This window comes from Arachis stenosperma, chromosome 4 (assembly GCF_014773155.1).
Source record: "Arachis stenosperma cultivar V10309 chromosome 4, arast.V10309.gnm1.PFL2, whole genome shotgun sequence".
NCBI lineage: Eukaryota > Viridiplantae > Streptophyta > Magnoliopsida > Fabales > Fabaceae > Arachis > Arachis stenosperma.
In genome coordinates, this window is record NC_080380.1 from 8,586,053 (window position 1) to 8,602,357 (window position 16,305).

The following is a 16,305-nucleotide window of genomic DNA, read 5'->3' on the forward strand; positions in this document are numbered from 1 at the left end:
AGTACAAACGACGTGATGACACTTACATACACGAAGAAGCGCAGAGGATTGGTGTAAGTACACTTAATCAATTATTATGGTACATGTTATTTTTAATTATTAAAATGTCTTGAGTATGCTATATTCCTAGTATGATTGTGTATTTTTATTTACGTCTGCAGAAAAAAATATCTGAGATTGAGCAGCTAGATAAAACTACGAGAATATTGTCTGAAAATGATTTCCTTGCCCAAGCTCTCGGTAAAGAGCGCTCGGGTAGAGTGCGTGGCATAGGTTTTGGGCTGACACCAAGTCAACTCTTTCGTTCAAGTTCGCAGCCGCCAATGGATAGAGCTCAAATAGAAGAGGCTCAAAGGATACTGTTTGAACTACAGGCAGAAGTGACGGCCGAGAAATTGAGAAAGAAGGCGGTAGAGGATGAAGTAGCAACAGAAAAATTAAAAAGGAAGGCAATGGAGGATGAAATAGCAGCAGAGAAAATGAAGAGACAAGTATTAGAGAGTGTGCTGAGTGATGTAGTCCAAAAATAAAGTCGGGAGCTGCCACCAGACATGGCTGCACGGATGAATTCTTTGGATGGACATGGTGGGAAATAGAAATTAGGATATATGTGATAGTTTAATTTTCAGTATATGTTTTGTTTATGTTACTATGCAGCATTAATTATTAGCTAAATACTTTACTTTTTTGGATGACTATTGAAATATTTTATTGATATTACAATAAATATGTTAGTTTTTTTGCAGTTAAATATTCTTGAGTTTTTTGCCTGCAATATAAAACTTTAAAGAGCAACAAAAAGATTTTTAAAATAAAAAAAATACTCCATACAATTAACAAATACTCCCAAGTTAATTAAATAATCAAAATAAAATTTTAGAATTTATAAAAAAAAGTGCGCGTAAATAAAAACTTTATAAACACGTTGAGCAAATAGCGACGGTTAAAATACGTCGCGAATAAGCTGGTTAAATCTCTCTTGGTGATATAGCAGCGGTTAATAACCGCCTCTAAACCAACCGACGCAAAATAATTGATTTGCTGCCGCTGAAAATCGTCGCAAAATGTCATCTCTATCCCCTTGTATTGTTGCTGGTGTTATGTTTAGCGGCGGTTTAAAACCACCACAAACCGCCGCAAATCGACATTTTAACTGCTGCTAATCTTCGTTCTTGTTGTATTGTAATTGGGTTATACACAAATACATCATAGATGAAGAAGAGCTCGTTAGGTGTTACGATATTAAAATATTTTCTTTAAGTAACATTTTTTTTAAAAAAATTACTATTTAAATATTTTCTATACTCTATATTGTCATTCATCACAAAAAGAATCATGTCTAATGAAATAGAAACAAGTAATTTAAATATGTACTAAATATTAAGTTGGGATAATTATATAAATAAAAGAGATAATTTAAATATTAGATGAATATAATCTATTAATATATAGAAGGAATCATCTCAATAGTTGATTTTATTTTTATATAACAACAAATTTATTTATGTATTTAATTTTTTTATTAGTTAAAATATGCTCTAAAAATGAGTCTAATTTTTAAATATTTACTCTTTGAATATGATTAAATATATCGATTATGTTACGTGTATACCAAAATTAATCATTAAAGTCAATCATCAGTATAAAATACATGTTAGAATATAAATACATATTGAAAATAAATTAAAATATACATGTATTTATATATAAATATATTAGTAGCTAATTTTAATAACTAATTTTAATATACAAATAATATTTTCGTATAATAATAAAAAAAATAATCTCTCATTTCATATAATATGTAAAATAACTTTATAAATTTTTTTTATTCATAGATTACAAAATTAAACCATAAAATAAATTTACGAAAACAACCCGCACTTTCGCGTGGGAGACACACTAATGTAAACTAATAAAATAAGAGGGAGCGAATATGAACCACCATTAATAGATGAGATAACAAACGTCAATAATCAATCATCGTTAGCACAAGATTATAATAAGTATGTAGTTTCAATAATTAAACTAATAATATGGTTGTTATTAGAAGAAAGCAGCAGCAGAACATAATATAAAATGATTAAAATCTATTTGTATTAGTCAACGGTTGACCGAAACTACGGCCACACGTCACTCATCACGATTTCAAAAGAAAAATTTTTAAGAGAATTTTTGCGATCAAGCGATCTTTTTGACCAAATCAAACGACATTTCTTTTCTTTTGATTTCTTTCGTAAAATAACCAATGATGATATAATTGAATAACGGTTTGTCTTCGGTAGAAGATTGAACATTTCTCAGTATATATATAATTATTTAATTTTTTTTGTTAATTTAAATTAAAAAAAAAATAGTATGATGACATGTATGTAAAAGTGATATTATATGAAGATGGAGATATAATAATATTTATTCATTCCCATATATAATTAATGAGAAATCTCTTTAAAAATAAAATGAAAAAAAAAAGGTATTCAATAGAAGGCTAACATAAGAACTAAGAATAAATACCAAGTTGTGCTGAAAGACTATAGGAGGTTTTGAATATTAATTAGGGTTGAAATCTAGTTGTATTGAATTTTCACCAAACAGCTTGGGATGCAATAAAAATGTGTCTCATTTTGTATATACAAGAGTGACGGATCCAGAAAATTTTGTGAGTGGGGGCAAAATATACATAATATGATAATAATTTTTATAATTATACTTTGTTATTATAAAATATAAGTAGTCTTTAAATTATCTAATCAATAAATTAAAATATTAAAATAATAATTTAAAGGGTTAAGTATGATTTTGGTCCCTAACGTAGGGGCCAAAAATCGATTTCTTCCCTCGGCTTTTTTTCGCTTCAAAAAGGTCCCTGAGGTTCCGGTTTGTTTTAAAATCGTCCTTCGGACCAAAATGCCCCTATCCCTTCTTCCCCAAAATTCTCCCTTCTTCTCCAAAATTATGCAACCACCACCACCACCACCACCACCACCACCAGAACTCAGAATCAGAACAACACCACCACCACCACCATCATCACCATCATCCTGTCACTCCATCACCAGCATCCATCACACCAAAACATCAGAAAATCCAGAAAAATCAACATCAGAAAATCAGAAAAACCAAAACATCAGAAAATCAACATCATTATTGTCATCCTCATCAAAATCCAGAATTCAAAAATCTAGAAAAATCAAACAACAATATACTCAGAATCAGAAAATCATCATCATCAAGAACCCAGAATCAACAAGAAGAAGAAGAAGAAGAAGCGGCGAGCGGCGGACAACGGCTCGGCGGTGGTGTCGGCGGGAAGAAGAAGAAGAGGCGGACAGCGGGCGGCGGTGCGGCGGTGGGGAAGAAGAAGAAGAAGAAGTGGCAGTGGGGTCGGCGGTGGAGTCGGCGGGCGGCGGGAAGAAGAAGAAGAAGAAGAAGAAGAAGAAGAAGAAGAAGAAGGGGGGTCGGCGGTGCGGCGGTGGGGTTGGCGAGCGGCGGTGCGGCGGCGGTGCGGCGGCATGACGTCCTTCTTCTCTCCCCCTCCACCCTCCCCCCCCCCCCCCACCTTTCTCGCCCCCCCCCCCCCTCTTTTTCTTTCTTTCTCCCCCCTCCCCCCTTCTGTATCCTATCCCCCTTTCTTTCTTTCTTTTTTTCTTTTTTTTGTTTATTTTATTTTATTTTATTTTATAATTTTTTTAATAAAGGGTAATTTGGTAATAAAAAAATATAATTGGTAAAAAGGACGATTTTAAAACAAACCGGAACCTCAGGGACCTTTTTGAAGCGAAAAAAAGCCGAGGGACGAAATCGATTTTGGCCCCTACGTTAGGGACCAAAATCATACTTAACCCTAATTTAAATAATAATATAATTTAAAATTTCATTTTTTAGGTTTTATATTTTAAAAAGATTAAATAATTTTTTCATTGTCAATACAATCAAATGTCTTTCTTTTTATATGTCGTTAAATAATCATTTAAAATTATCTCTCATACGATTACAAAATCGATTCTTTATAATATTCATATTTAAATTTTTTTCAACTGATGTTATCCAGAAAAAATTAAAGTTAACTTAAAAAAAATTAATGAATAAACAGTATTATTTTGATCTTATATTATTATTATTATTATTATTATTATTATTATTATTATTATTATTATTATTATTATTTAACCATTTTTATTTAATAATTAATATAAAATTAATATTTTTATTAGTCATTTTTAATTTAATATTAAAATTAGTTTAATAAGATAATTTATTTAATTTGAAATAAATTTAACAGAATAATTTTATATTTATAATCAAATATAATAAAATATTAGGCTGAATTCTATTGACTATCAAATATTTAGATTAAATGATATATCATTTGTTAAATATTAAAATATTTTTTTGTCACTTTTAATAAATATAATATTTGTTAGTTATTTTTATCACAATTTTCAAATTATTTAACGATTATTTTGTCTGCGTCTAAATCTTTTAGATATCAAATTAGTAGTTACCTCTATTTTAAAAAATAATCAAATATATATAATATATATACACAGCATAACAGTACTATTCACTGAGTATACAAACATATTTTTCAAATTTTAAATTTATTTATTAGTCACAATTATAAAATAACAAATCTATAATTATTTTACTCTTTTTTTTTTAAATGTTATTGTAACAAATTCATTTGAATTTTGAATTGTTATTTATTTTTTTTATCATTGATGTTAATGAGTGAAATTTATGGGTCAAATTTGATTATATAATGGGGGCAAATAATTTTTTTACTATGTATTAATTAACAAATTTTTAAATTCTACTGGGGGCACTTGCCCCACTCCCTTCAACATAAATCCGTCCCTATACAACCCTACTGTACCCCTATATATATATATATATATATATATATATATATATATATATATATATATATATGTGTGTGTGTGTGTATTCGCACTTTGCAGCCCATTATTATTTACCCAAGCTAACTCTAAATTTTCCTTATTATAATTATATGATCACAATCTTTATTTTGGATAAAGAGTGCAATCGTTTAAAATGACGTAGCAATATATATAAGGAGTCCTCCAATTATTTGTTGACACTTAAATACTATGGAGTTTTTTTTTTACATTTTAATTAGGTGTTGTTAATCACCATAAATAAACTAAAGTTAAGGTAAATACTTCGAAGGTCATAATGGAATAATTTTTTTTTTTTTGGTTAGAAAACATGAAAAAACAAACAAATGTTAGTACATAATGGATGAATGATGAGGTATACTTAAGGTTTTGTGGTTTTGTGGTCATTAGATAAATAATCATACTTATCTCAAATGAAAATTTAATGACCCCAACCAAAGCTACTCGTATTCTTTAGGTAGTGTTTATTTTAAGATATTGGGATGGAGATTGTGAGACTAGAATTTAATATTATGTTTATTAGTTTAGAGATTGATATTAAAATTTCAGTCTTTATTCTTAAAATTTTAATATTTCAGTACCTTCAAAAGTGGAGATACATAGGATTGAAATTTTTGAAAACAGAGATTAAAATTTTAATAACATTTTATACCTAAATTACCTTTATTTTAATTAATTAATTCTAATTTTATCTTTTGTATAAATTAAATTAGAATTTTATTTTTATTTCAGTCTCTATTTTCTATTTTACACCAAACACAATACTAAAATTTATTTCAGTCTCTATTTCTCTATCTCAATTTTGCGGTCTCTGTTTCTCTTTTAAATACTACCTTATTTATTAGTTGGTTCAGCTGGTAGCCAGTAACCACCCCTGGCCACTACAGCTGCGGGTAGAAGATACACAACCTATATATAAATATATACTTATTCTTTTCCTTTATTAAAAATATGCATGTAACTTCTTTTTATTATTTTTCCCACTAGCGTGTTTAGTTCGTTATTATTTCTCTTAACTCCTTCATAGATGTATGCAGTGGCAGAGCTTAGTTCAGACAAGAGGTGGCCATGACTCCCCTAAATTTTTATTAAAAAAATTAGTAATATTCTTTTAAAAAATAAAAAATAGTTCAGTTGGCTCAAATATTTTATTATGACTTAAAATACTAAAATTTAATCTTTATCTCTTGCTTTTATTGCACAATAATTTTTAGTTTTAAACATTTAAAATATATTGGATTTGGAATGAATTGAGTGTATTCGCATTTCGCAACTCTCTATTCAATAAGCAACACTCCCTTTACCTTTGAGTTCAAATATAAAAAATTATGTATTTTTTATTTATGTAATTTAATATTATTTTATATTTTACCGTTTATTTAATTTAATTTTTTATATGATAAAAAATATTAGAATATTCAATAAGTATTGATATTATTGTATGTGTATAAATTGATAAAAAATTTCAATGAATATTATAAATTTTAATATTTGTCATTCTAATTTCTTTTTTACATATTTTACTGGATATATATTCAAATTTTTATATAAAATAGTCATAAAAAATCAAAGAGTTGATGATGCATTTTTTAAGAGGAAGGCTAATATTCAAAAAGAAAAACATATAACTTTTATAATATCAACATTTGTAGATAGTTCTTCTACTTTAATGAATCACGAAAAAAGTAAGATACAATCTTTAAAAGTTTAAAGAGTTACATCTGATGAGTTTGACCTTAATTCTTTAGAACGATACCCTGAAAAATGGTTTCAAATTTGGCAATATTACCCAAATCAGAGAGATGAGGTTAGACGAGCTTATTTTAAATGAGATTCATATCAAAAACATCTTGACAATTATCTTCTATCTGACCCTTCTCAAAATTTCGTTTCAAGCTCCGCCACCGGATATATGTATTATAACTAAGCTATTTATTATCAAACTTTTCACATACATTAGTCAAATTAACTCTTACCAAACTATATTTAGTGTGATTGAAAGAGACTCCATTACAAATTTGTAATCTAGCCTCTTTCAATATTTTAGGCCAAGTTTGTTGAATTAAAATCTCTTCTTTCAAAAAAAGAATAATTCATATACACCGGATTTTTCCCTCAAGTAGTATCTAATTGTTAAATATGTTAATTATAAAGTTATCAAAAAATTTCAATAGTAGATATTATAAACCTGAAGATTTTTGCTTAAGCAAATTGCTTTTTTTTTTGAAAAAAAGATAAATAGGTCTTTAATCTTTTATTCTGTAGATATTTTTGTCCTTGATTATTGAAAAATACTTTTAAGTTCCTGACCTTCACAAAATTTGGACGGATCAGTCCCTGACGGAATATTTTGGACGGATCAGTTCTTGACGGAGGCATTTGGACGGAGGGACTGATCCGTTCAAATTTTATGAAGATCAGAAATTTAAAAGTATTTTTTAATGATCAAGAACAAAAATATTGGCGGGACAAAAGGTCAGGACTTATTTGTCCTTTTCTCTTTTTTCTTTTTGGTCAACGCTTAAGCAAATTGCTAGGTAAGAAGACCGTACAATGTATGAATCAAAACATGGGCTTCTAGCCCATTGTATTGTTTGAGGATATCCCCACTTTCGGCTGAGCCATGAATCATATGGTCCAACATAAAACCTGATAGATTTGTAGAGAGAGAGAAAATTAAATTAAAAAAAATTATTAGTAGCTACTTAATGACGATTACAATTTACATATCACATGACTATTATTACGTGGACGATGGTTATATAATTTTTATGTGTTACTAAAATTAAAATCATAATTTTTTATATTCTTAAAATTAAAAATATTTTCAAATATTAAAAGAGCTGCGTTAATTTTAGAAATTCTTTTAACTAAGGAAAGCTTAGTATTTAGATGTAAAAGATGTCCTACAAGTATTGGTTTAAAAAGTTTTAATTTAGAATAAAATATTATTTTTGTCTTTAACGTTTAGAGTAAGTCACAAAATTGTCCCTAACATTTAAATCGTCTTATTTAAATTCTTAACGTTTTAAAATTGTCTCAATGTTGTCTTGTTATTAGGGATCTGTTAATAGTATTGACGGCGAGACGAAATTGAGACGATTTTAAAACGTTAGGGACTTAAATAGGACGAAAACGTTGGGGACAAAAACGATACATAAAAATAAATTTTAATTTTATCCTTCAATAATATCAATTTTTTACGGTACATAATTATTCATTATTTCTTAACCACATCTAAGTAAATTAAACTTAATCACATTACTTTTATTCTAAATAAATTTATTTTTTTATAATTTTACATTTATACTCTTAGATTTTTACCCAATTTGAAATGTTTGTAGAATGACTAGTACATAAACTTGCGAAAAAGAAAAAAAATTATACATATACAATAAAGTATAAATTATACCTTTTGTCTCTAATGTATCGAAATTCTTTAATGTTTAAGAGTAAAAATTTTTAAAAGTAAAATTATAAAAAATAAATTTATTTAGAATGAAAGTAATGTGATTAAGTGTAATTTACTTAGATGTGATTAAAAAGTAATTGAATAACTATGTACAATAACCACTCTATCCCATAAGGCCTGAGATTTCTTATTCCTCATGACGTTTGCCGACACACCTAGGTTTAAACATATATGCGACATAAGTAGTAAGTTAAAACTATAATCCGTGGCGATAAAATTTTTTAACTTTTCCAAACAATAAGTTTTGGTTAATTAATTAATCACGGCTATAGTTAATTTTTTATTTTAAGACTAGTCACATCTTGTAAATTTATTAAATTCATTAAGTGATAAATTAGTAAAGAAACAACCCTAAATACATCGTCAATCGATTAATACATGATCACAATTTTTATTGTCAAACCAAAATCTCCTTGCTATATGTTAAGCCAAATTAAGGTTTTAACTATCCTTGTATAAAATCATAAATTAACCCTAAATTAAATCATTAGTTCATTTCAACCCATCAATGTTAACCATGGCTAAGAATAAAAATAAAAGAAACCTACCATTTCCTTCTTTCAATTCCCATGGACATCACCCTCAAACCATAGTTACACCACTTAGTTAATTAGTTAGTGTATGCTTAGTCATTAGTGCTGAATACAGGTGTTACTCTATCCTCCTACAAGAGCTACAAAACATATATATCAGCTTACACCTATCCCATCCTTCCCTTATTCAATTTCTCACAACACAAGTAACCTGATTCAAAGAAGGGAGAAGGAGAGAAGATCGAAAGCAACCCCAACAGAGAGCACAGTTTGCATGCAACCATCTCCAACCCTTTCGACTTTTCTAGGAGCTTGAAACAAGGTAGCTCTCACCTTTCTCTATCAACCCTTGCTGTTTTGAAACTCTTCACTAGGTGAGCTAGCTTCGATTCCTTCCCCTCTATTCAATTCGGTTTTCACCATTACCCAACAACCCAACCTTGTCTTTTCTTTCAATTTGTGTAGCTCAATGGCATTTTATCAAACCTCTCTGAACCAGCAAACCACCTAGTTTAAGGAGGTCTTGTAGCTAAGAAAGTGAGCTTAGGAGCAAGACATATCAATTTTCGACATCACCAAGTAAGGCTTAGGACAATTAGACAACTATTTTTGTATCTGTACCTGTGATGAGAGTAGATAAAATATTATATGCTTGATTGATGATAAATGAGGCTCTAGTATGTGTTTGAATGATGGTTAGGTTATATGAATTGTATGTTTGACAAAAATGCAGAAAAGTGAATTTGGGTTATGAATGTGTGTTTGTAAAAAGGGGTAAATTAATGAGTGTAACTTCTTAGAGCTATGTTGACCATGCTAGCAACTTTAGTTAGTCAAAAGAAAGGTAAAAGTATGATTTTAGATGAATTCTAGGCTTGAACATGAGATTTGGTATATGAGGTTGTTGGAAATACATTTTCCAGAATTTCTGCAAAATCTTTATAATTGGCAGCAGAATGAACGATTTTCTGGGAGCAGTCTAGACATAAATTTTAGATGAATATATTTTTCTGTAAGACTATAGTATGTTTTAAATATTCCATAAAATTTCAGAAAATTTGGCCAAGTGATTTGGAAGATATGAATTTTTGAAGTTTAATAGTTGCTGCATAATTTTCTAGTTTTTTGGTTTTACAATACCGACTTTCAGACGCTATAACTTTTTATTTAAAAAAAATTTTGAGTTTCTCCAAAAATTGTTTTAAATATTTATCAGTCTATTTTAAGTGAGAATAAGTTTCAAGTTCATATCTATTTTGTAGACTTAGATAAGTCTTTTGGAAGATGGGTTGTTTGCTACAAATTCTGAACTAATTCATAAACATAGGGCACCTCTTCCAATTGATAATTAATTATTCAAATGAAGTGATATGAACCTGAAATTTATGAATTTTTTAACTTGGGAGTGTTAACTGTAATTCCACCAAAATTTAGAAGCAACGGATTAGAATTGGAATTATTGTGGAACTTATAAAAAATACTGCTGCTGTTTGTTTTTTTAAAATTTTGTAAATGTAGTAGCAGAATTCTAAATCTTGTAAAAAATTCAATTCTAATCCAAATTCAGCAAAACCTAACTTAAATTGAAGATCAAGATCTCTAAAGTTACCTTACCAAGAAAAATAGGTCATGCATAAGTATTTACAATACAAGAAGATTTTAGATTGAACATGCTTAAGGAAATGAAAAGGGAGGTAAGTTGCCCTAGGAAGGGTTAAAGTTAAAAACAATAATATTGAGAGATAAAGAGAAGAAAGAAGAATGAGGAATAAGGAACGAAATAAAAGTTGAGAATTATATTGAATGGGTCTTGTGCCGAACTGCTAATGCGAAAGTGCCCGCCTAATGGATAGCTTGAGATTGCTAATGCGGGAATGTTCGCCTAATTGATAGCATTGTTCTTTACTGTGATACACATTGAACTGTTATTATAATGAGGCCTAATTGACACGGGTAACCATGATGCCAAGGTGTTTAATTGACACAGTAAAGGGACCATATTCGGGGTTCACTCTGAGTAACGTCGGGTTGCGGGTGGACAACCGACGCATGAGCTCATGGCTGACACTAGGAACTGGCATGCATCATCTTGTTTGCGCATATGTATTTCTTGTGAATTAATCACTGCTATTTCCTGCTTATTTATGCTATTTACTTGTTATATGTATATTTGTGCCTTGAGTCTCTGTGCTTGTTCTTTTTCTGTTTCACGACAACTTAGAGTCAAAGACCCTAGGTTCCCCTTTTTCCTTGCTGAGAACTCTAGGTTCTCCCCCTTCTTTCCTTTCTTTTTTCCCTTCCTCAGATGGGTTCGGTAGACGGGTCAGTTGAGTTTCGGATTTCGGTATATCGCCCATGTTTCGACCCCGGCATGTCGTACGTATTCACTCTAGCTGAAGACCATTCCGGAGATCGACCTAGCTGACTTTTTTACTCTTTTTGGTGATCTTAGTATTACTTTCCCCTCACTTTTGTAGTACTTTTAGAGGGGTAGGACATCTTAGTAGTTTGGTTCCAATTTAGGAAACCCGTGTGAGGGTTGGGACTGACTTCTTCTTTTGTATCTGTACATATAACTTGGTGATACTCGGCTTTTGATAGATGGCATGTATCGTTAAACTTAGCTCATGTGTATATTTGTATATTTATATATATGTTATATCTACTATTTTGTGTTTTCCTACATCATAACTTTAAAGAAACTAACCTTGCGAGCAACTAACGCTAATCCACGAATAATAGTTTATTCACGATTAAACCGATAAAGGCTTTTATTAAAATTTGTTTCAAATTTGAGTCTAGATCTAAGTAGGCCCTCACAACGAGTAACACCTGAACATTTGGCATTGGTCATGACGTGTGAAAAGTTGGGGTGTTACAAGTTGGTATCAGAACAGTTTGTCCTTTGAGTCTTGGGACGGACTGTCTATGCTTCCTTTCATACTCTGAATCTTTTATACCATGCAGTTAGGATATTTTTGTAATATATTCTGCATGAAGGTCTGTGAACATCCATTGTAGTAATATTAATACTTAATTTTGATATATTAAGATTGATCACCTTAATATTAATTATTGGGTATTTGATAGGACTCAAATAGCTGCGAATAGGCGAGGATGCCCTCGACTGGGAGGAACAAGTGAGGGAACTTTCCCTGATGCAGCGCCTATTCTTGAATTCGTAAACGCTATGGCCGCTGCTGTACGTGAATCAGTAGCTACTACTAACCGAGCAGCTGAACGTCTTGATCATTAGAATGGAGCTGAAAATAGCCATGAGCCTAGACATGGAAATGAAAATGGCGACGAAGGCAAAGGTGGACGTAATGATAACCAGCCCATGACTTTAGCTACTTTCTTGAAGATAAATCCGCCTCAATTCCATGGGGACACTAATGCTACACGAGCTGATGACTGGTTTAAAGAAATAGGACGAGCAATGTGAGCCCAACAAGTCCCTGAAGGACAGCGAGTAGAATTTGCTGCTTACATGCTGAGGAATGACGCGCAGCATTGGTGGTAGGGAATACTCCAACTACTAGGAAGAGAAGATACTGACATCTCCTGGGAGGAATTTTCAGCTGAATTTTATAAGTATTTTCCTCAGTATTTTCACACCGCTAAGGAATTTGAGTTGCTTCAGTTGAAACAGGAAAATATGACAGTCACTAAGTACACTCGCAAGTTTGAAGAGTTATGCCGGTTCTCAAACGTTTGTCAAGGAGCACCAGCTGCATATGAGAAATGGAAGTGCATCAAGTTCGAAGGAGGACTTAGGGAAGAACTGTTAGCTCATGTGGGTCCAATGGAAATCCAGAATTTTGCAGAATTAGTTAACAAGAGCCAACTGACGGAAGAATGCATAAGGAAGCTGGTGGCAGCCCGAGCTAACCAAAAGAACGTTTCATCAAGGGACTTCCATCGTAACCTCGCCCCTCAAGGAAGAAACTTCAAGGTAACTCGACAGCCAGACCTAGGTAAACCACCCCAATCGACCCAACCAAAATTAATATGCGTCGTGTGTGGAAAGAATCATGAAGGCAAGCCCTGTTTGTTGAAGTCTGGGGTTTGCTATAATTGCAGAAAGCCCAGACATATAGCCAAAGAATGCATACGACGAAAGCCTGAATTTGGTTCTCCTAGACAGCAACAGCAAGGAAGGGTGTTTGTTTTGGATGCGAGAAATACTACCGAAACCGATCCCCACACTCGAGGTAACGACATTTTGGGAGCAAAATTTTCTTTAGGGGGTAGAATGTAACCATCCTACCCTATGAGGTCTGAGATTTCTCATTCCTCATGACGATTTCCGACACGCATAGATTTAAACATATATGCGGCATAAGCAATAAGTTAAAACTATAATCCGTGGCGCTAAAACTTTTTAGCTTTTCCAAACAATAAATTTTGGGTAATTAATTAATTACCGCTATAGTTAATTTTTTCTTTCAAGATTAGCCACATCTTGTTAATTTATTAAATTCATTAAGTGATAAATTAGTAAAGAAACAATCCTAGATACATCGTCAATCAATTAATACATGATCACAATTATTATTGTCAAACCAAAATCTCCTTGCTATATGTTATGCCAAATTAAGGCTTTAACTATCCTTGTATAAAAATTTAAATTAAATCATTAGTTCACTTCAACCCGTCAATGTTAACCATGGCTAAGAATAAAAAGAAAAGAAACCTACCCTCTCCTTCCTTTAATTTCCACGGACATTGACGAATGGATTTTTGACGGTTTAGAATTTCACAAATGAATTCTCGTTGCAAGTATAGTCTCTAAACCAATCGCTAATCCTTTCATACAAAAATTTGTTTGTCACAAGTACAAACCCCTAAAATCTATAAACCGAAGTATTTAAACCTCGGGTCGTTCTCCCTAGGAATTACAATAAAGTGTCTTGTTATTGGTTGTGAGTTATTTTGGGGTTTTTGATATGAAGCATGAAAAGTAAATGGTAATGAAAACAAACTAACAACTAACAAAGCTCTTGGCAAGATGTGAGAACTAGAAATCCTATCCTAGTTACCATTCTCAATTGTGATGAGAATTGTTCATTGCTACCACTTAGTTAACCTCTAACCATGGAGGAAAGTCAAGTGGATGAATCAATTTGATTTCTCAAGTCCTAATCAACTCCTAAAGGAATGACTAGCTTTAGAGGCATTCAAATCAATGAGCAACTTCTAATTATCAATCAACAAGGGAATTAGATAACTCAAGAGTCACTAATTACTCTACCTAGGCCAAGAGGAACAAAACCTACGCTAAAATCCAAACAAGCATTTTATTAAACACTTGGTAAGCATAAAAGAAAAAAACATAGTAAATCAACAACAAGAATGAAATCTAACAACAATTATTGAAAGGAATTAACAACAACAATCAAAGGAAACACATTTATTATGAATTACCTTGAATTGAATTGAAAGAGAGTAAAAGGAGCAATACTAGATCTATAACAAAATGCAAGAACAACATAAAGGAAATTGCAATAAAGGAATGGAAGAAGAATCAATGTAACTACAAGGAATTGAGATGTAGAAGTAGAAGAACATGAATCTAAATCTAGATCTAAGAACTAAACCTAATCCTAATCCTAGCTCTAGAGAGAAGTGAGAGCTTCTCTCTCTAAAACTCTAAACTACTCCTTTAACCAAACTAATGACTAAAAAGTGATTCTTGGTCAAAAGTTGATGATGCCTTCCCCTTAATCCTTCATCCTTTTATTCCTTTCCCTTAGCAATTTGGCGCCAAAAATGGGTTCAGAAACCCTCTCAAATCGCCAGGCACGTGTTGCATTAGTGAGGTCATGTGCCATCATCGGCGCGTGCGCGCATGGTACGCGTGCGCGTCCTTGGCCTGTTTCGCAATGTGCGCGCGAGCGCCTTGTGCGCGTGCGCGTGCATGACTGACTTGCTTCTTTGACGTTTTATGCTTCTCTCCACTTATTTGCTTTCTTCCTTGCTTCCTTTGATCCATGCCTAGCCTATTTCATCCTGAGATTACTAACAAACACATCAAGGCATCTTATGGAATCAAAGAGGAAATAGAATTCATCAAAATCAGGCTTAAAAAGCATGTTTTTATACTTAAGCACAAATACGGGAGAGATAACAAAACCATGCTAATTCCTAGGCTAAATGTGACAAAAGGTTATCAGAATGCTCTAAATTCAATACAAAACAAACCGTCAAATTGGGGTTTGTCAGACATCACCCTCAAACCATAGTTACACCACTTAGTTAATTAGTTAGTGTATGCTCAGTCATTAGTGCTGAGTACAGGTATTACTCTATCCTCCTACAAGAGCTACAAAATATATATAGGGGTGGCAAAGCGGGCCGGCCCGCCCCAATCCGTCCCGTCCCAATCCGCCCCGCCCCATAAACGGGGCGGACCGGCCCGTCCTGCCAACTAAAATGGGTTCAAAATGCTAGCCCACCCCGCTTTATGGCGGATTGACAGATCGGCGGGCTAGCCCGCTTGACTCTTTTATTAAAAAAAATTCAATAAAATTAACCAAGAAATAATAATTAAAAAATCAAATACAAATAAAAAATAGTAAAATTACAATATAATTTTTTAACTTTTTTTTTTTAATTTTTAACTTCAATAAAGTTGTTCAAAATAATATTTGTCAATAGAATCATCTTTATTTTAAAAAATAAGTCACATAATTTGAGAATATATACGAAATTGTAAAATAAAATAAATAAAGTTAATAACTAAAAGAATAATAAAAACAAAAAATGAAAAAGTTTAAAATTCTATAATTATTAATTTTATAATAGTAATAACTTTTTTATTTAATAAAAAAATAAAAAATGAAAAATTTCGGCCCGACGGATTGGCCCAATCCGACCCGCCAAAACCCGCCAATTTGGCTATTTTTTTTAATTTGGCGGACTCCAAATCCTAGCCCGACCCACCTTTTTAGTGGGTTTAGCGGATCGGTCCGACGGACTCGACCCGTTTTGCCACCTTTAATATCAGCTTACACCTATCCCATCCTTCCCTTATTCAATTGCTCACAACACAAGTAATCTGATTCAAAGTAGGGAGAAGGAGAGAAGACCGAGGGCAACCCCAACAGAGAGCACGGTTTGTATGCAACCTTCTCCAACCCTTTCGACTTCCCTAGGACCTTGAAACAAGGTAGCTCTCACATTTCTCTATCAATCCTTGCGGTTTTGAAACTCTTCAATAGGTAAACTAGCTTCGGTTCTTTTCCCTCTGTTCAATTCGGTTTTCACCATTACCCAACAGCCCAACCTTATCTTTTCTTTCAATTTGTGTAGCTCAATGGCATTTTTCCTAACCTCTCTGAACTACCAAATTGCCCAGTTTAAGGAGGTGTTGTAGCTG

The 16,305-nt window shown here is 31.9% G+C and overlaps 1 protein-coding gene across 1 annotated transcript; it reads left to right on the top strand.

Moving 5' to 3' along the window:
• Positions 1-2,955: 2,955 nt before the first annotated feature.
• LOC130974544 (uncharacterized) lies at positions 2,956-12,180 on the top strand. Its single transcript, XM_057899419.1, has 3 exons — positions 2,956-3,043; positions 11,727-11,820; positions 12,015-12,180. The coding sequence occupies exons 1-3, from the start codon at positions 2,956-2,958 to the stop codon at positions 12,178-12,180; spliced, it is 348 nt and encodes a 115-aa protein (XP_057755402.1).
• Positions 12,181-16,305: the final 4,125 nt, after the last annotated feature.